We start from the raw sequence: 18646 nt of genomic DNA, 5'->3' as shown, positions 1-18646 counted from the left end.
TACAGGGACCAAGCTGAAGACTCTCTGCATTTGGGGACAGAGTCATGTATCCGTGCCAGGCTCTGGCTCCCCGCTGAGCTTCCGTGTCTGCTCTGACATCCGCTTCTCCTCTGAGCTGGCTTGTCCTATCCTGAGTGTCCCCTGACACCTCAGTCTCTTCAGGATCCTTTACGTTGTGTTTCTATTGAACAGGTTGAAACTGTCCATAAAAGAAACCCTTCTATTTAGTGTCAAAAGCATCTCAGATTTCAATTTTTTTCTTTAATAAATGCACATTCCCCAGGGTCAGTCAGTCTCGCTCAGCGCTGCTACTCAACAAGACTAATATTCTAAGGTTACAGTTTCTTCCCTGTGGCTCACTCCAAGAAATCCTTTGTGGCCCTAAGGTTGATTCACTACCTGATCATTCTTCAGCTTAGAATCACTCAAGGGCTTATAAAGACATGGTCTCAGGCCCCCGTTCCCAGAGTTTTTGCCTCAGTATTTCTGGGTGGGGCCTGGGAGCTTGCGTTTCTAACATGTTCCCAGGTCAGGCTGAGGCTGTGGGTCCAGGGACCACACTTTGAGAACCACTGTTCTGGTTCTAGTTCTTTAAGTGCTGCCTCCTGTGCCTGTTCCTCCATTGACTCCCTGTAGTCCCTAAATCTTTTATAGATATCTCTCCTGGTCCACGATGAAACTCGGAGGGGTAAACGGAATGGGAGCTCTCACAGGCTTCCACTGCAGGGATAGGCCAAAAAAACGGGGAATTCAATTCAACATTGCAACCACTTTTTTTTTTTTTTTTTTTTGAGTGCCTGGTGTGTTATAAAGCACTGGCGGGGAGGGGTTAAAGAGATAAATGAGTTTCTGTTCTCAAGAAACTTAACATGTAACAAAGGGAAAGCCCAGCATAGCACTAAGTATAGGACAAGGAAAAATGTATTATATTACAGTACATTCCAAAGCCCTCAGGACTACAGGCAACACTGTTGTTGTACCAAGCATGTTCCCTAGGCCGACCCCACAGGTCAAGGGCAGACTTTTTCTCAGGGTCATGAAAGTTCAGGGTCAGCAAGTCCACAATCCTGAGGGAGCATCTCCTTAAATTTCACATCCTGAGGGTCTCGCTATCCTCCTACCAGTGTTGGCACTGCCAGAGGTCACAAAAGAGTTCTACGGCTGCTGATGGATTCCAGCCTTTCTCTCCATACAGGTATTTTCTACCAGAGGAGTTGGCCAGGCGGGTCTGAACCACACATACAGTTGGTGATGGAGCCAAGAGCTCATGAAGTGACAATGCAAAGTGCATAGAGCAAGAAAGAGCAGAGGGCCTAAGGCTGATATGTGAGGAATGTCAGCCTTCCAGGGATGGGATTTAGAAAACTAAGTGGAAAGAAAAGCAGGACAGTTGGAGATCGGCTTTGATGCCTGATTGAAGTGTGTTAGATGTGGACTTGCTTTCGGGAAGCTTCCAGGCTAGTAGGGAAAACAAGATAACTATTCTGGGACCAAGCACTAAATCAGCGTTAAGGAGAGAGTGTAACAAAGAGGGATAAGCTGAGACTTGCCTTCACTTGGGCAATAGGATCCTCAGTTCTTCCATTTAACATTGCTGACAGTGATGTTGATTGCAGAGTGTTTTTATGAAAAGTACATAAAATAAACTCCTAAGCACAGTCGCTGGCTCACAGTAATCATTCCGTAAGTTGTTTTTATTGTAATTTCTGTAGTGATTCTGTTGCTGGTAGTGACGAGTCAAGTTTCCAAGAAAGAGAGGGAGTTGTGGGCTGCGCTGGGTGTGATGGGTGATGGACAATGAGCAGTTGGAAGAGTCGGAACATAGAGAAGGATTCACCTGCCTCCTGGGACAGGACACCTGAGCAAGGAGCAAGGTCGGTGATTGTCAAAGTGTAGGAATGGGCCGGAGGATCAGTTGGTTCAGAGTGTGTACTGCGTGGGGGTTGAGGCATTAATAGTATGTGTGTTTTTTGTAACTAAGTTTGGTGGAAGATGGCAACCAGACTTATGTGGTGATCGTTTCACAATGTATACAAATATTGAATTATTATGTTGTGCATCTAAAACTAATATGTTTTATGTCCATTATATCTAATTTTTAAAAAAAGGAGTAGATAGGGGCCGCACTATGAATCTTGGGATAGGAAGCTTGGGCTTTGTCCTAGAGTTCATCAAGAACCTCTGAAGATTGATGACAAAAATTAACATATTTTTGAAAACAATCTTTTAGTGAGATTAATTTATAAATTGCAAGTAGTAGTTGGGGAGAGTGATGCCACGTAGCTCAGCATCTCAAATATGAGATGATGCAATGTTAATAGTGGAAATGGAAAGAGAATATTGAAGACAAATTCAAAAGAAAACATCAATTTAAAAGAGAAGACAAAGGCATTAGTGTTAGATATGAAGGTGTGGGCAGAAGCAGAGGCACCCCTTTCCTTCATACCTGGGCTTCCTACCTGGTCATGTCTCTTAGAGAACATTTGTATTAACCTGCTTGTGCTTCCATAATGGAATGCCCGACTGGGTGGCTTAAACAAGACATTTATTTTCTCATAGTTCTGAAATGCAAAAATTCAAGATCAAGGTGCCATCACGGATGGTTTCTGGTGAGACCTTTTTTCCTGGCTTACACGTGGCTCCCTTCTCACTGAGTCCTCACCTGGCCTTTCCACTGTGCCCTTGCTGTGAGTCAGGGGTCCCTTCTCTTCTTATAAGGACGCCAGCCCTATTGGATTAGGGTCCCATGCTGTGATCGCATTTAACTGTAATTCTCTCTCTAAAGGCTCTATCTTCAAATACAGTCACATTGCGGTGGGGGGACTAGAGCTTCATCATATGAACCTGGGCCGGGGGTGGTAGGGGACACTACTCAGCCCGTAGCAGTGTTGTCATATGCTACATGAGACAAAGGAAGTATGAAGTTTGAGCTAACGGAGAGGAAGATAGTTTTGGCATTAAATGCAATGGTTGGTTAATCTATAGAGCCATCCAGAAAAACATTCTGTAATGACAAAAATGTTCTGTGTCAGCATTGTTTGTTACGGTAGCCGCTAGTCACAATATGACAACTGAGCATTTTTAATGTGGATAGTGAGTCTGAGGAAGAGAGTTTTTAAGTATATAGAATTTCAGTTTAAACTGTATTGAACAGCACAAATTAGAACTACAGGAACCTAGGCAGCGTAAGGAGGTTTTATCAATATTTAGGTATCTAAGGCTTCTCCTAGGCTGTAAGGTCTTGTACTCTAGATACTCAACTTCCAACCACCTCTTGTCAGCCAAGAAAACTCTGAAGCTCTGAAAGGATATATGACTGTTCCAGGTTGACACAGCTGGTTACTAGACCCTAGAACATCAGTTAGGGATTAAATATTTTTATGGCATCAGTCATGCCATTAGAAATGCTTAACAGGCAGCTGGAGATAAATAGCTGTTTGTCAAGGACTGAGATCAGTGCTCGGGAGTCAGTGGGTGGGTGTGAAAGTGTGGATGAAAATGGATACAACATACAAAGAAAAGAACATGGGGCTCCACGTCAAGCCTTGATAAATACTGACATGTAAATGGAAGGAAAATAAAAACAAAGCATAAAAGGAAATAGATTTTCATCTGCCAATTTTATACCAATAATTAGATAGCCCCAGATCGCCACCTCCTCAACATGCTCACAATTCATCTCAGACAGGTGGGCACAGTTAAAGAGCGAGAGCCCTTGCTGCCCGCCTCCCCGCCACGAGAGAGCTGGCTGCCCACAGCAAGGCACTTAACCTCTCTGTGTTCCATCTCCTTCTTTGTCAAATGGGGTTGATGACAAGACTTCCGTCAGAATGCTTTTGAGATAAAGTGAGATGCATGTACAGTACCAGCAAAGCCCTGGCGCATAATACAGATTCTTTAAATTTTAGATTGAAAAAAAACTTATCACATCCCCAATCTTATTCCTCTTCCTGTGTCCCTGATCTAGGCCAAAAGCCTTGCACTTCAGCTAGTTGTTCTCTCTGGAAATCTGAGTCATCTTTGATTCCTTCTTCTCCCTTAATCACCACATCCAGTAATTCACCAAGTGTTATTGATTCTAGCTGCTCCGTCTTTCAGATACAGCCACCTCTCTGTATGCCCTCCACTACAGTTCTCACACACATCTTCTGCACTTTCTGAAAAAAGCATCCCTGTTTCCATTATGTTTGCTATACCCATCCATTCTCTACACCAGGATGGGATTTCTACACCATGGGATCTTCAGAGTGAGATTTTTAAACCTTGAGGTGTCCAGGGGAAGATTTTAAACCCCAAGTCATTTTGCAGCCTTCCCCTGCAGTTTCCTTTTGCAGACAGGATTAAGTTGACAATCCTCAGCACGGCACTCAAGACCATTCACAGCCCGCCTGCAAACTACCTCTGTTTACATATTTCACCTTTTACTTTGAACCAAGAATACATAAATAGGAACCCATGCATTTTAAAAGTTCAAATGAATAATAGCCTTGTGACTCAGTGTGGACATGGGAGGAAGAAGCAGGGTTTATTTTTGTTTTTCAGTTTGATGTCTAGGGGAAAATGCAAAATTCCCTGTCAAACCTTGCAGAGAGATTCCTTACCAGCACCTCCTGTTATTAGGTACTATTCCAACTCAGCCTTGTGATTTTCTTCTCTCATTTTTCATGGTAGGGAGGTTCCTTTTTCAGTGCCTACAGCTTCAAGCCTGCCTCCTGGAACACACGCTGCGTGTAATGTGGATCGTTCCTAGTCTATGTGAGAATGAAGTGAAGAGCCCCATAAAATAAAGGATCCCATTGAATTGGTTGCAGATGGTTTGGTGTCTTTTTTCCTAATCCTCCACTTACATGGTCTTCATTTGGAGCTCAGGTCTCCTGTTATTGCGGCGCATGGATCCTTTCTCTAGTGGTTCCCATGTTAACACTCTATCCACGTAGCCCGGTCTGACGCACACTCGAGTTGGCTTTTCTCTTTCATTTCTCCAACTTTATTCCCTTTACAGGTTTTCCTACAATATTTTATCTTTACCTTTTTTTGAAGTATTTTTCATCAGTTCCACTCCTGTTTAATCTTTCTCAGAAGCACAAGTTCACACACACACACACACACACACACACGAGTTCCCCACACCTGTGTTTATGTGCCATTTTACTAGGCTGTCTCTGTGTTTGACTTAACATTTTCATTATTCCTCAATATCACCACATTCCAGGAAAGACAACCATTTTCCTGTGAACTTCTCATTTTGGTCCACATTTCTCAGTAAAATGGAGAAAGAGAGTCACAGACAGACAACATGAGGGCTTTGTTTAAGATGCTGGCCATACATAAATACATCGCACCTGTTCCCAAAGATAAGCCTGTGCGTCTGAGCTCTGACTGGTCATTTCTCGCCATCTGCTGGACACAAAGAGTCACAAGCTGGGAAAATCAGATCAGACTTCATGATTATCAGGTGCCCAAAGCTGACCTAGAACTCTGCTGAGCAAATTACTTCCTGCTGGAACAAAGCTTTATCTCCCCTTAGAAGAAATCTCTCCAACTCCTCATAAATATCTCTTGGTTAGATTATGATGCCCAGTTGTTTGGTCAAACACCAGTTTAGAGGTTTCTGTGAACATGTATTTCAGGTGTGATTAGCATTTAAATCAGTACCTTTGACTACAGCTGATTACCCTCCATAATGTTGATGGGCCTCAACCAATCAGCTGAAGGCCTTCAGAGGAAAGCCTGAGGCTCCCCAAAGTGGAGGGAATTCTTTTCATGACTGAAGCGTGGAAACCCACTCTGAATCTCCAGACTATCGTCCCTTGGAATTCAGACTCAAGACTGCAACATTAACTCTTACCTGAATTTCCAGGCTGCAGGCCCACCCTACAGATTTCAGACATGATAGAAAGCTAGACAGACAGATACACAGAGAGTTGGATAATCTCCTATTATTTTCAATTCCCCCTTGGAGAACCCTGACTAATCATTTTACTATATCCCAGTGACAGGGGTATAGTTATGTTCATAGTTATAGTAAAGTACATTGCGGTCATCATGTAACGATATGTGTAAATGAAGTCGTTATGCTGTATGCCTGAAACTTATAATGCAGTGCTGCATGTCAATTATATCTCCATAAAACTGGAAGAAATAAATTGCAACTTGGGAGACACAGGTTTGGGTAAAACTGAGTGTCTCAAGGACGGGAGTCAGGGGCTTATAAAGACAAAAAGCCAAGAGGTTGTCAAAAGTTGCCTGACAAGCATTGCGGCTGATACTAATGTGAGCCATTCAGGATACCTTTTCCTTAAGTTATCACAGGTTATTTTCAGATTGGGGCTTAGTGAGTATCTTAAGTTTCTGGCAGGTGTTCCAGATGACTTCATTAGGGCAATAAATGCTCACAGGGTTGGATTCTCTGTGGGATGAGATGTGCATAAGTCACACCTCCTTAGTGAGCCCTCTCAAGCTATGCAGACTCCATTTTTATTTTTCTTTCATAAAGGCAGTCTTCTGCTGCCAGGAGCAGTGACCCCACCTCAGCCTGGAAGAAATTCAGGTGAGCTTCAGCTCACTGGCTAGTGCTGTAGGAATAGCACTGTTTGCCATCCATCTCTTCCCTGCATGCGAGGCAGCGCCCACGCCAGCTGTAAATGAGCACAGGCTCATGCTGGGGTGGGGCCAGGGAGTGATCCTCTACCCTTCTAGGTTCATCTGGCTGGTCTAACAGTTAAAGTGACATGAGGCAGATTCACAGGAGAAAAATAAACAAAAACTGAATAACACGTGTACTTCCTGTTTATACCCCTGGGAGACAGCCAGGAAAAACTGAGTGAACTCATCAAGAAGGCTGAAGCCCTCACCTTCAACATCATCTTCAGCTAAAGACTGAAGAGGTTGCTGCAGGCAGCGGTCAGTTACAGAGGTTGGTTACATGGAATGGCTGGAGGCATGAGAAGCTTCAGTTAGATAAGGGATGGAAAGGTGTCAGTTTGATTTAGACATGGGAGTCATCAGTGACTCGTTGCGTGGGGATGGAGGAAGGGGAAGACACACCAGATGGGTGGGGACAGACTGCTGTTTGGGAAGCAGGCAAATCTTTCAGGAAGTTTGTCATCGGAAGTAAGACTGTCTGGTTCAACTGAGAGGGAAGAAACAGGGAGATGTTTACAGAGAGGGAAATTTGAAATCATCACTGAGAAGGAAGAAGATGCAAAAAATAAAAGTAGTAGTGTCTGGTTTTCTTCAGCAGCACTTAGATGCCTGGGAGAACTTAAGGGGGAAGAATGATAATCAGTTAGTTGTGTCTTTGGGAGTGTTGCCAAGTAAGTACACTGCAAGGACAGAAAAGGGAATAAAGGATGTAAGTAGGAGTTATTAAAATTTTAGCTCTTGGAAATTGTTGAGAAGGAGAATATTTCCTTTACTCTCTTAGGTTCAGTGATTGGGAGACTGCAAATTAAATTGACTAAAGCCAATTACTGTGAGAAAAAAATTACATATGAATACATGCAAGAGTTCAGAAAGAAATGTGATAGGAAAGAGTGGCTAGAATTGGAGGCTTATATACAATTAAATAAGTGACAGGAAAAGGAGAAAGGCATTTTTTGAAAAACAAATGACTTCTTGGTGAGAGGGGAGAGAAAAGGCGCTAATGGTAGAACAAGTGACACTTAGGAAAGATAAATAGTGCCTTAGGAGAATGAATGGAAGACGTGACAGTTTTGTGACAATGTCCGCTTGAGTCTGGTGCTCAGAACTTTTCTCTAATTTTAAGACTGTTTCCAAAAAGTAAGTAAATATATAGAGATGATGAAAAGCCTGAGGCAGATTTCATTTCTCCTTGAGGAAATAGCTGTGAATCAGTGTTTAAGGCAGCATATAGAAAGTTTGATGGCACTGTAAAGATTGTTGTGATCCATCAGAACGCTGACAGCAGCCACACCAGATCCGAATGCTGTCCGTCTAAATCTTCAGGTCTATATACAGTGATTAACAGTGGAAAATTCAAAAAAGCTATCAATCAACACTGCTCAATATCAATGAGAATTTTGGTGAGTGGTTGGGTGTTGTTTAAACAGCTGGCATCCGGGCTCAGTTTGAGTATGTAATACCCCAAAGTGCTGGGTTTTATTCCCAAAATCGGCTTACAAGTTAATGAGATGCAGAGAAATGTGGCTTAAAATACCACATTATATGTGCATGAGTTTTAATCATGCACATATAATACAAAAATATTTTCCTTTAATAAACATTGTCTATATCTTACTTAAAGAGAAATAACTAAAATGTTACCCAAGCAGCCCAGCAGGTAAATGTTTACTGTTCCTCTGTAACATCGTATAACAGATACTTTCTCTTCAAAACCTCCTCATATTCTTTACATGCTTTCAAAAGCATATCTTCAATTAATCTTGACTCTTTTGAAGATCCTCGAGGAGTTCTGTAGGACTCAGACTGAAGTTTAGGAGTAGCTGGAAAGAAAATGAAAGAATTAGATTCCTTATTTAAAATACTTCATAGGTAACTAAATGTCAGTTTTTTTTAAGCTGAGACTTTTGTAAGTTTTAAGAAGAATGAAAAATACCTACATATGATTACAACCCAAACCCAAGATTACTACTGTACACTTTGCCCAGGGTTGCACGTTGAATTAACTGCTCTTGTGGCTAAGGATCAGAGCTCCTGGTTTTCTCATTATTCATTCATTTACTCAGCAGCCATGTGCTAAGGCACTGTGAAAAACACTGGAATCCCAAGATGAAGAGGACACAGTCCACCCTGAAAAATCATGTACTGTAAACTGGAAAAATAGATGAACAGGCAATTTTGGCACAGAGACATAAATGCCATGACAGGTATAAAAGAGGGCACAGGTGGAACACTCAGAAGGGACGTCCAGCTTTGTGTCAATACTGTCCACTCTTTGGTGGCCGTGATATGTAAGCAGATACCTGAAGGACGAGGAGAAAGTGCGGGGAGGGAGAGGCAACAAGCAGACACACAGAGCAGAGGCAGGAAGGGCGCCCTCGGCGCTGGAAGCAGTCTGACCAGACGCTGGAGCAGAGGGCGGAGCAGGGGAGGAAAGAGACGCGGCTGAACCCTTTGGCAAGAGCCAAAGTGATGTGGGTATTTTTCCTCCAAGCTAAAAAAGTTGGAGTTTTTCCTGAGGGCAAAATGTTAACCAGTGACAAAGGGAATGACAGGAAATTTAACTGTCATCCACCAGGTGACAGCTACATGAACTGTGATTGCTTGAGTCTGGGGTTGTTGGCCTCTGTCACTATCAGAAACTCGAGAAGCTGATGAGCTCCATGTGTTCTGAGAACAGTAGCCATGTGCAGGTGACAGGCCCACAGGGCCAGCAGGAGGGGAAGGGTACAGCGAGAAATAGAGAACACAGACTTCTTTTTTAAAGCTATGGATCATGATGAAGAAGTGAGCAATAAGTATATTTATCATTATGAATGAAATTGTGCTTTCACATTTTTCATTAGATATGTGTAAGCAAAAAATTTAACGTAGTATCTGTTTTTCAAACAACAGAAACAGGTGCCATTTACTGTTTACAGTGCATTTCAGAAATCAATGTCTAAATGCAGGAATGTTGGCAACATACCTTCTTTTACTTCTCTAGCTGCATTATTTCCCAACTTCTTGTGCATCTGAAATAAGTCAAATATTATTTTTAATGTTTCAGTTAAACAAGAAACACTATCAGAGGAATGACAGCTAGCTTATGAAATGTGGCCTTTAAATAATACTTTTAGAGACTTGACCTAACTTGGGGATTGCTTAAATAGAAAAATTATCAGATGAATAAAATAAAATAAATTCCTACTTACTTTGATTTTAGATAATAGAGAATGTATATATGAAAGGCTTAGATTCCCCTGATGGAAAGTACAGTAAACACTGCCCTGTCAGAGACACATAATCTCAGAGGGCGATGTCCAATCTTATTAGCACAAAGAGTTTAAACAATTCAAGTCATGTTCTACACTGAATGCATTAATTTGCACTACTCAGAAAACCTGCCCTTTATAAAAGTTCAGTTGTTTTTTTTTTAACTTTCATGGACTTTTCCTTAAAATGAGCTTTCCATTCCTCCACTTTTACATAACTAAAATTTTAAGGTCTGTTCTATGCTAAGTATGTTTTTAACACAGAATCATAGATACATAAGATGAAGAAAGGGGTTCTGTTATAAAGTCAAGTGAAAATTCTTGTGGCAAACAAATTAAACAAATGGATGTTGCTCTCTGTATATGACTAAGACATTTATGTCAGAAAAGCTGCTTGAAAAAAAGGAGAGGCTAGCACCAGTTTTCAAACTTGGTTTCTGATTCACAACTTCCTAGACTTAGAAACAAGGAAAACAATACAGAATTCTTTGACTGTAACTTTGTTTCTGTTCTAGAAATTAGGGCCAACTTTTTGAAACTTGACTTAATTAGGTATGTATTTAATTATGAAATGTGTGGGGACACTTCAAACTACAAGTGTCCCCATCTAGAGTGTTCTTTTAAAAATCTTTCTTATAAAAGTCACCCACTCACTAAACAGGGTCTAAAATAGTCCACCAGACATAATAAACACTGTGGTGATAACAGTAACACAAGAGCCGAGGCCTTTGTAAGTGTTAGGGGCAAAGACAAAATAATCGGCCACCGTTTGCCGATATTTTCAGAGACTGTTTTCCATAACACTGTCTGACAAGAGCATTCTAGAGAGGCCTTATGCAATCAACAATTAGACAACAGTGCCAGGCAGGTCCTGCGAAGTGAGTAACGCCGAACAGATGAAGGGAGAAGCCTTTATTGAAATAATTTCATATAACACTATGCAAAATGTAGATCACACTTTTACATGAATTGAAAGTAAGATTACTATCTTTTCCTCTGCAAGGCTATATTGTCAGTTTGTAACTATTAAATATATGTATTTTGCTGCAGAGAAAAGAAATGAGAAAGAATTTGTTGATCAAGGAGCTGAAAAATTAAGTATAGGGAAAAGAGTGAATGAAAGAAAAAGAACTGGAGGAAGTTAAGTGATTGTCTCACAAAAGATAACACGCTTCCTCATTTGTCCATTCACACATAACGAAATGAGGGCAGGAGGGAGTCCACAGGGCAGAGAACTGATACCAGAAACAAGGTCACTAAACTCTGCCTCTGCCTTATGAGAAATGAGCTTAACTACTGTGATAGTTTGATTAGAATTAAAATTCAGAGTGGATGTCCCCTGCCTTGGAAGACTACTTTTAAAAGAAACGTGACCAGATTCTGCTGAGACGCAGTGCTGTGTCATGTAAAAAGTTACAGTCTTAGGAATATTAATCGTTTTAGCTCTGGTGCACTGGTATAATCCCATTTAGAAAAAGGGTTTCTAAACTGAATGGACAGTTGAGAAATTTAAAAATTACTTAAATAAATCATTAGACAATATTTGAAAGTGTCAGTGATACACCAAAAGCCAAAAATCAATCAATGTAAGATTTAGTCTTCCTATTTAAAATAGATTTGAAGGATATTTATTTACTATTGTGGCCATGCTTCATGTTTGGCACACCAATACTTAAAACTCTTGAACATAACAAAATCTTTAAAACAGAGAAATTCTGTCTGTTATAATATTGTCTGGAATTAAGTTTTCAAATCTTAGGAAAAAATTCTATGTGCTAGAAAATCTAACAGTGATGTATCTGCTCAGGCTAATTGTAACTTTTTGTATTCTATAATAATATAATAAATAACACAATTGACTAAAACTGTAAAATTGCTTTTGACATGTAGGACAGAACATCCCAGAAATAAGCTAGAATGTGAAATCTGAGTGTAAATATTAGCAAAATAGATATGGGGTCCATCTGCTTCCACCACAACGATGTCAAGGGACAAGGCTATACTACATGTAGCAGTAAGAGAGGCAATAAATCCAAGCGTTATGAACTGGAGAAAACTTGCTTCAACAACCAGCACGACTGAAATCACATACTTAGAGCAATACTTCCATCAAGTTAGAAAAAAAGGCTGAGTAAGCTAGAACTTCACAGTAGGAAGAGTCCAAACTGTTAAAACCTTGCAAATAAAGGAGAATGTTAAATTCAATCCCAATGCCATTTTTAACATTTTGCTTTCTGGAATCATAGCTGAAAAGCTGTGGAAGTCTGTTGTTTTGTTGAGCCCCATCCAAAAACCCATCCCTTCCTGTCATTTTAAACACTATGTTCACACCTCTCATAGCATTACTTTATGTTTTCCCAGCAGAAATCATTACATCCCTAGCAATTCCAGAAGGCACCTTCTTTCTGTACGTCTGACTAAGAATTCTGTAAACAGTAACTGTATAATAACTCCTGTGAGGTGCTCCGTAGTGGTGGTGAAGACGTGTCTTTGCATCTGGACAGAGCAGTGCCTTTTCATCTTCCTTGCTACATCTAGCATGATTTGGCCCCATGGCCCCACAGAAGAACTACGTGTACTTTGGAACTACAACACTGAGTTTAAAATAAACGATTTTCCAACTTATCTCGAAGTACTAAAAAATAGACACCTCTTTCCACCAAGAACATTAAAGGAAAAAACTCCTCAGGAGCTTTCTCCTGCACTGCTTTTGCACTCACACTCTTCCACCACCATCCTGTAAATTGACACACTGTCAATTATTTGGTGACAACTAATGGGAACATTTCAAGTTTGCATCATGCTTAGCCACTGACAGAAGTGTTAGCCATGCATTTTGTTTCATACCACGCAGTCCAGTTTCATGACTCTGAAGCACTTAGTCTCAATTTACCCACCACACTGTCTATGAAACCTGAGCTTTTTCTTCTTTTATTATGACATGAAGCCAAGTGAGAAAAAACAGGTTCAGACTTCACTTAACAAGGGCCCATGCTACCTTTCTCTGCATCAAGAAGATCACGAAAACACCATCAAACCATAAACCAACGTGCACTGCTTTAAATGGCTCTTTTAACAACAACGATACACAATGGAAACTAGCTGTAATTTAAAGGCTCCCTATCACTGCCACGTCGGTATTTCTACAGCTGAGGGCAAGACAAAGACATAAGTGAACTTCATTTTAAAAATTTAAATATTTGCTTTACTTGACTGCATATTCAGAAATGTTCTACAATCGGTTAGTAAGACATTTTGTAACAATTAAAATAAAAATGCTATAAGTAAAATAGCAATTAAAGATGTACTCTTACAGAAGAAAGTGATAAAAATTTTAAACTGAAAAACAGAACTTAATGTTTTTAGTGTTACGAGTTTATTGAATTCATAAAAAGAATTTATCTTGGATTCCTTTAAATAAAAACATCCATATGTGGTTAAGTATCTCGATGCCATTTACTTATGCTTAGGGGTAGAAAAAATGGAGTGCGGCAAAACTTGAAAATTACTATGAACCAATGCCAAACCAAAATCAATCAGAAACTAAGCCAAACATTGGAAAGTATATCTCTAGTTATTAGGCAATAATACATAATTTCTCAAATAGAATTTAAAATGGAGCTTTTTAAGAAGTTTAAAGTTTGTCAGTTTAGTTGCAGTTATTGAATAAAGTTAATGACAGGTATGTCTTGAAAATGAGAAGTCCAGGGACTTAAAAAAATTATAAATTTTCTGTCTCCTTTCTTTATTAGCACAATTAATTATGGCTTTTACTTAGTGTGTGTAAGTCAAATAAGTAACTCAGAATTTCATCAAATTAAAAACAAGGATTATATCAGAAATCTGAAACCCAGGGGAAAAAAGATAATATAACTAACCCTGAACAAGCAATCACTCACGCTAGTTGAAGGTTCTGAAAAAATCCTGAAGTTTGTACTTTGAGTGAGAGTCCATTTGTGCTCTGAGCTATCATGAAATTTTTCAGCAGGCCTTGTAGGAACAGTTTTGAGGACAGAACTCTTGTACTCTTCCGCCATCTGAAGTTTAGTGTTCATCACTACCAGCCTCTCGTTAATCCTGTGAGGATTGCAAAACACAGATTTCATTCATTTCATTTTTTTCCTGTGATGTGTATTTTTAAAGTTGCTATAATAGTAAACAGATTGTCCCATTAAACTGTGTTTTGACAATGAAAATACGTCAGCGCAGACCTACTGTAAACAATTACAGTATAAAACTGTCCTAAAGAAGGACATATGTACCTGGGGGGGCCCTTAACTAACAAGTACTTCAAAGTGGGGAGAGTCAGAGATGGAGATGCCTCCACCGGGGACCCCCTCTGCCTTCTGCACCGGCTGCATCTAGACATACTTGCCCTCAAGAAACCAGTTTAGAAATGAAAAATAAACCATCCCTCAAAGCCATTATCAAGTGTTTGCTTTCACCACCCTTCTGTACACATTTCACTCATTACCTGGGAGAAATTAAGCATGCGGCACTGAGGAACAGTTTAGAGCCACCACCTCTGGGGGGCACCAGATGGCAGAGTCGGTGATGGGAATAAACTATGACAGTGCCAGTGGCAATTTCAAGTGTCCCCCAATTTCCCAAAGCTCACTTTGTTACTTCGCTTTTATCAGCACCTGTTTTCCATAACGAAAAATAATCTCAAGCGCATTTTCACTTTTATGAAAAAAAAAAGCAAAAAGCCAGAATAGCGCTGGGTGTTTGTTTTAGCCCGAGCCATCAGAAGGGCAACACGCACCCCGAGCAGCAAGAGGGGCCCCATCGAGCTCCTTCCCCAGAACCACACTCAGTATCCCGGCATCATGCCGTCTCGGTTTTGGACTGTGTCTGTGAGCTCCTGTGCTTTATGCATATTTATTTTGTGCATCCACCAGCAAGATGTGTCGTAAGGTAACTGCCTCTTTGCTTTACACAGACAACTTTCATAGGAACACTCTACTTTTGGATACCGGGGAGACCTGTAGCTTACAACATTGTTACTCAGGCAGTGGAGGAGGGGCCTGCCCTTTCTGTCTTCCCTCGGGCAGGCCACTGTATTCTTTATAGCCACTTTGTCGACTACTATACTGACCTTCACCCCTATGTTAGTTTCCCCCATTCCCCAAGCATGCCTTTACGTAGCAGAGACAAACTTAGAAGGATACAGTACTTCGTCTCAGGGTGCCCACTAGTGGTGATACCAAATATCACAATCAAGAAAGTAAATTCACCAAACACCAGAATGAGGCCCCTTGGGTTTAAATTGTAGTCTTCCAAAACACAGTTAACTTTAAACTCATTAGCATTTCTATTTATGGGAATTCCAGCTAGAAATTTTGTGATTATAGGGCTGTCTAACTTACAAAGTTTGCAAAACCCCCAGCTTAAAGACTAAATCAGGTTAAATATATGCAAATATAAAACATAAAGTCATGTAAAAGCAACAAAAGGCAGGGAGATGCAAACTGCCCTGGACTATCATTTTAAAGGAGAGTTCATTTGCTAACATCATTTTCCAAAATTATACTATCTAGTCAGCTTTCACTTGCTACTCACCTCATGAACCTGGCTCAGTAAATATTATGCCTTAGAAGCAAATTAATAAACTAAATTATTCTCTATACTTCTATGTTTTGACTTACGAGTGTAATTGACTTGCCCATGATGTTCTATCTTCTGGCTCTTCGAGGTACAGTTGTCTGTATTTTTCCAGTTCTTTTTTCTCAGCATCTAACTGAAAAGTTTTACTTTTCAGTTCGGATTCCAGATATTTAATTTTATGCTTCATTTGACTTATTGAAGCATTTTTATATTCTCTTAACAAGTTGTCTTCATATGCTGCTTGTGTCTAAAGCAAATTAAAAGGATACAATTTTAAAAATAATTATAGCCTGAGTAATTACAGTGTATTTGTTCTCTTCAGTTTTGAGTCATTGATTCAGACAGCAATTTTAGATGTAAAAAACCTGAACTTTAAAATACTTATCATCAATGTGAAGTGAATTAAATCTGAATTATGAAATTGAAGTTAAATCACTCGTATCAGTACTCATGTAATGTGATAGTTCAAAGAATAATAGGATCAACTTGACATTTTAAAAATTGAACAATAAAACCTAGAGTAACCCAAGAGTGTGGTACAATATTTAAATCACAATATTTTCTTTTCCTCCTAGGAGTCTTGATTTACACCAATTGGCCTTAAAATGATTCTCTAGTAAGAATTCTTCTGAAAGATCAATTTAGTGATAGTAATGATGGAAATTGAATAATTTAAAGGGAGTAACAAATGCGGCCTTCCTTCCAGAAATCTACAAACAAACTGCTATATGGGAAGTAGAGGAAACATAAAAGGTATACATCCAAACTGTAATTTGCAGCAAGGTGTATTAGAGCACATTAGAGATCAATGCTTCACCTGTAAAAACTGGCTGAGTTCTTTCAGCATTCCTGCCACATCCTGTTTTGCTCGCTCTTCAGCCTCCCGCTTGCACTGCACGACTTGACTGAGTTCTGTCAATTTTTCTGCTACATCCTGTCTTGCTCGCTCTTCAATATCCCGTTTGTACTGCTCCACTTGACTGCGTTCCACTGTGTTCACTTCTAGGTGACGTTTGAGGTTTACTACTTCTTCTTCCAACTTCTTTTTCTCCTCCTCTAATGTTTCACATTTCTTTTGCATCCCTTTCATAGATAATAACTCTTTTAGAAGGAGCTGAGTTTCTGCACTCAGATGGAGAAGGGCTGAAGTTGTCGACTGCAGCTTTGCTGTAATATCAGCATTCTGCATGAAGATGATAAAATTGTTTGGTAATGAGGTTAGCAGACTGAGAACATCCTAACTCTAACCCAGCATCGAACATTGAAATAAATTCAGTTGCAATAAAATGGTACCTACTTTGTGGAAGGGAGAAACTCATATTACTCAGAAAATCAAGAAAAAAGTTCAAACCACCAATAGTCACAAAAATATACTGTTTACTGTCATCATCTTTGTTATAAATTTGTAGTTGGTTTTACACTCTTATTGTTCTGTAATTGTTTCATGTCCTTCCTACATAAAATGACTATAAGGCACCTCTTAGTAGAAAGTCTCTTACCCCTTCCTCCCCGAAGTCTTAACTCTCCATGATTTTTAAAGATTTAGGGAGATCATATTGAGTTACTCAGGGCTGAATTAATAAACCCCTCCCGAAACAAGTCTTTGGATATAAGACTGCAATTAATACATCTTACAACTATGGATTCTAATGCCATAAGCCTTTCTCTGAACTAGAAATATTTTATGCTAGTTTGAATTGCATCCCAAGGAGCAATGAATGTCTTGCAGAGTTAAGGAGAAATCCATCTCCTAGTGTAGTGGTTTAGTAAGATGACCCATACATTTTTCTAAAGAAACAAACTAAAAAGCCTAAATTCTTGGAATCCCTTGTTACTCTCCACAAAACAAGAGAACATACTCAACAAAAACAAACAAAAAACTTGCTGGGATTTCAGTGACACTGACTTGGGAAGAACTACTTTCCTTCAGATAGGAGGATTATTTGGCAAGACAAGGCAGGTGGAGGTGGTGGTTGTAAAACTTCTCTACAAATTCCTTGACACTTCCCCTGTGAAGTTCCCTCCCCTGAAATATGTACTGACCTCAGCATCTGGTTTCTAGGGGACAGAATGTGGGGGCACAGCTGTGTGATTTCTAAGGCTAAATAGCTTCTGACTGTCACTCTGTAGGGTCACTCACACTTAGAACCCAGCCACCACATTGTGAAGCCCAGGCCACCTAGTGAGACTTTGTACATGCAGCTGTCCCAGCCTATGGCCCCAGCGAATGTCTTAACCAAAGCCAGCTCCAACTTCCAGACATGTGCATGAACAAGCCTTTAGATTATTTTAGTGCCCACTTGATTCCAAGTGCAGAAGAAATAAGCTGGGTCCACTGAGCCTTGTCGAAACGCAGGTTTGTGAACCAACCAAATGCTGTTTTGAGTCACTGGGTTTTGAGGTGGATTATTATATAACTTATTAGCAATAAATAACTGGCAAAGATATTGATATTAAAAATGGGGTGCAGCCATTAAAAAAGAACCAGAAATGTGGGGATGCCTTTGAACCTGGAGGTAGGTGGAACCTGAACAGATGTAGAGAAAAGTAAGAATGAAAAGCCAAAGTGCCCATGAGACTGTTAGTGGAAGCCTGGGGGCCTTTGAAGGGCTGAGAACAAAGGCTTCTAGGCCAGGGAAGAAAATGACACTGAAACCAGAGGAAATGGGTGTCTTGCTACCAAAGAGTTGAAAGTAAAATTGATGAGAGAGATAAGCTAAAACAAACAAACAAAAAGATTATTGAATATAAAGGAACCAGGGCTCACTGGGTTCAAATATCTGTATCCCATTTAAAGAACTGCCACAAGCCCAATGGTCACATAATGGGTAAACAGAGAAAAGGCTTCTAGGCTAAGATCAAATCTAGGGTGCTGCCAGGAAAACACAGTCTAAGGATGAAGCCAAGACTTTGTTAAGACCTTGGAAAGATTTAAGGTGCTGCCTGAAATTCCTTTAAAGTTCTTAACAGCATAAGAGTTTTAAAGGCATGGTCCCCCAACAGCTCCACAGGGAGCCCAAGATGGAGAGCTTATCTCAAAAAGACTTGTGAGGTTAGCTTTTCCAATGGCATGAACCCTGATAAAATTCACAGGAAACTCAAAGTTTTAAAGAGAACTGTGCTAGCAAAAACACTGCCTGCTA

The 18646-nt window shown here is 40.1% G+C and overlaps 1 protein-coding gene and 1 long non-coding RNA gene across 17 annotated transcripts in view; one reads left to right on the top strand and one right to left on the bottom strand.

Moving 5' to 3' along the window:
• Nucleotides 1–18646, top strand: part of LOC141578726 (uncharacterized) — an 89610-nt gene that overhangs the window by 36593 nt on the left and 34371 nt on the right. The window contains exons 4-5 of one of the 6 annotated variants that reach the window (XR_012509388.1): nt 1713–1874; nt 4672–4810. The exons of 2 other annotated variants lie outside the window; for them this stretch is intronic. This is a non-coding gene — a long non-coding RNA (uncharacterized LOC141578726). Of the gene's footprint in view, nt 1–5; nt 289–1712; nt 1875–4671; nt 4811–12260; nt 13769–18646 lie in introns of those variants that run through there. 3 more of the 6 variants (XR_012509390.1, XR_012509384.1, XR_012509383.1) reach the window with 3 other exon arrangements.
• LOC141578720 (ankyrin repeat domain-containing protein 26-like) overlaps nt 8294–18646 on the bottom strand; it is a 45176-nt gene continuing 34823 nt past the window's right edge. For 10 of the 11 annotated variants that reach the window (XM_074371084.1, XM_074371085.1, XM_074371087.1 and 7 more), the window contains 5 exons: nt 16321–16686; nt 15545–15750; nt 13775–13973; nt 9611–9656; nt 8294–8465 (listed from right to left, as the gene is read on the bottom strand). In XM_074371084.1, coding sequence (XP_074227185.1) covers nt 8311–8465; nt 9611–9656; nt 13775–13973; nt 15545–15750; nt 16321–16686 — 972 coding nt within the window. In that variant the 3' untranslated portion in view covers nt 8294–8310. The remainder of the gene's footprint in view (nt 8466–9610; nt 9657–13774; nt 13974–15544; nt 15751–16320; nt 16687–18646) is intronic. The other variant, XM_074371086.1, reaches the window with a different exon arrangement.

This window comes from Camelus bactrianus, chromosome 9, assembly GCF_048773025.1.
Source record: "Camelus bactrianus isolate YW-2024 breed Bactrian camel chromosome 9, ASM4877302v1, whole genome shotgun sequence".
Taxonomy (NCBI): domain Eukaryota; kingdom Metazoa; phylum Chordata; class Mammalia; order Artiodactyla; family Camelidae; genus Camelus; species Camelus bactrianus.
The sequence above is the reverse complement of the archived record's forward strand: the minus strand, read 5'-3'. Positions and strand labels throughout refer to the sequence as shown.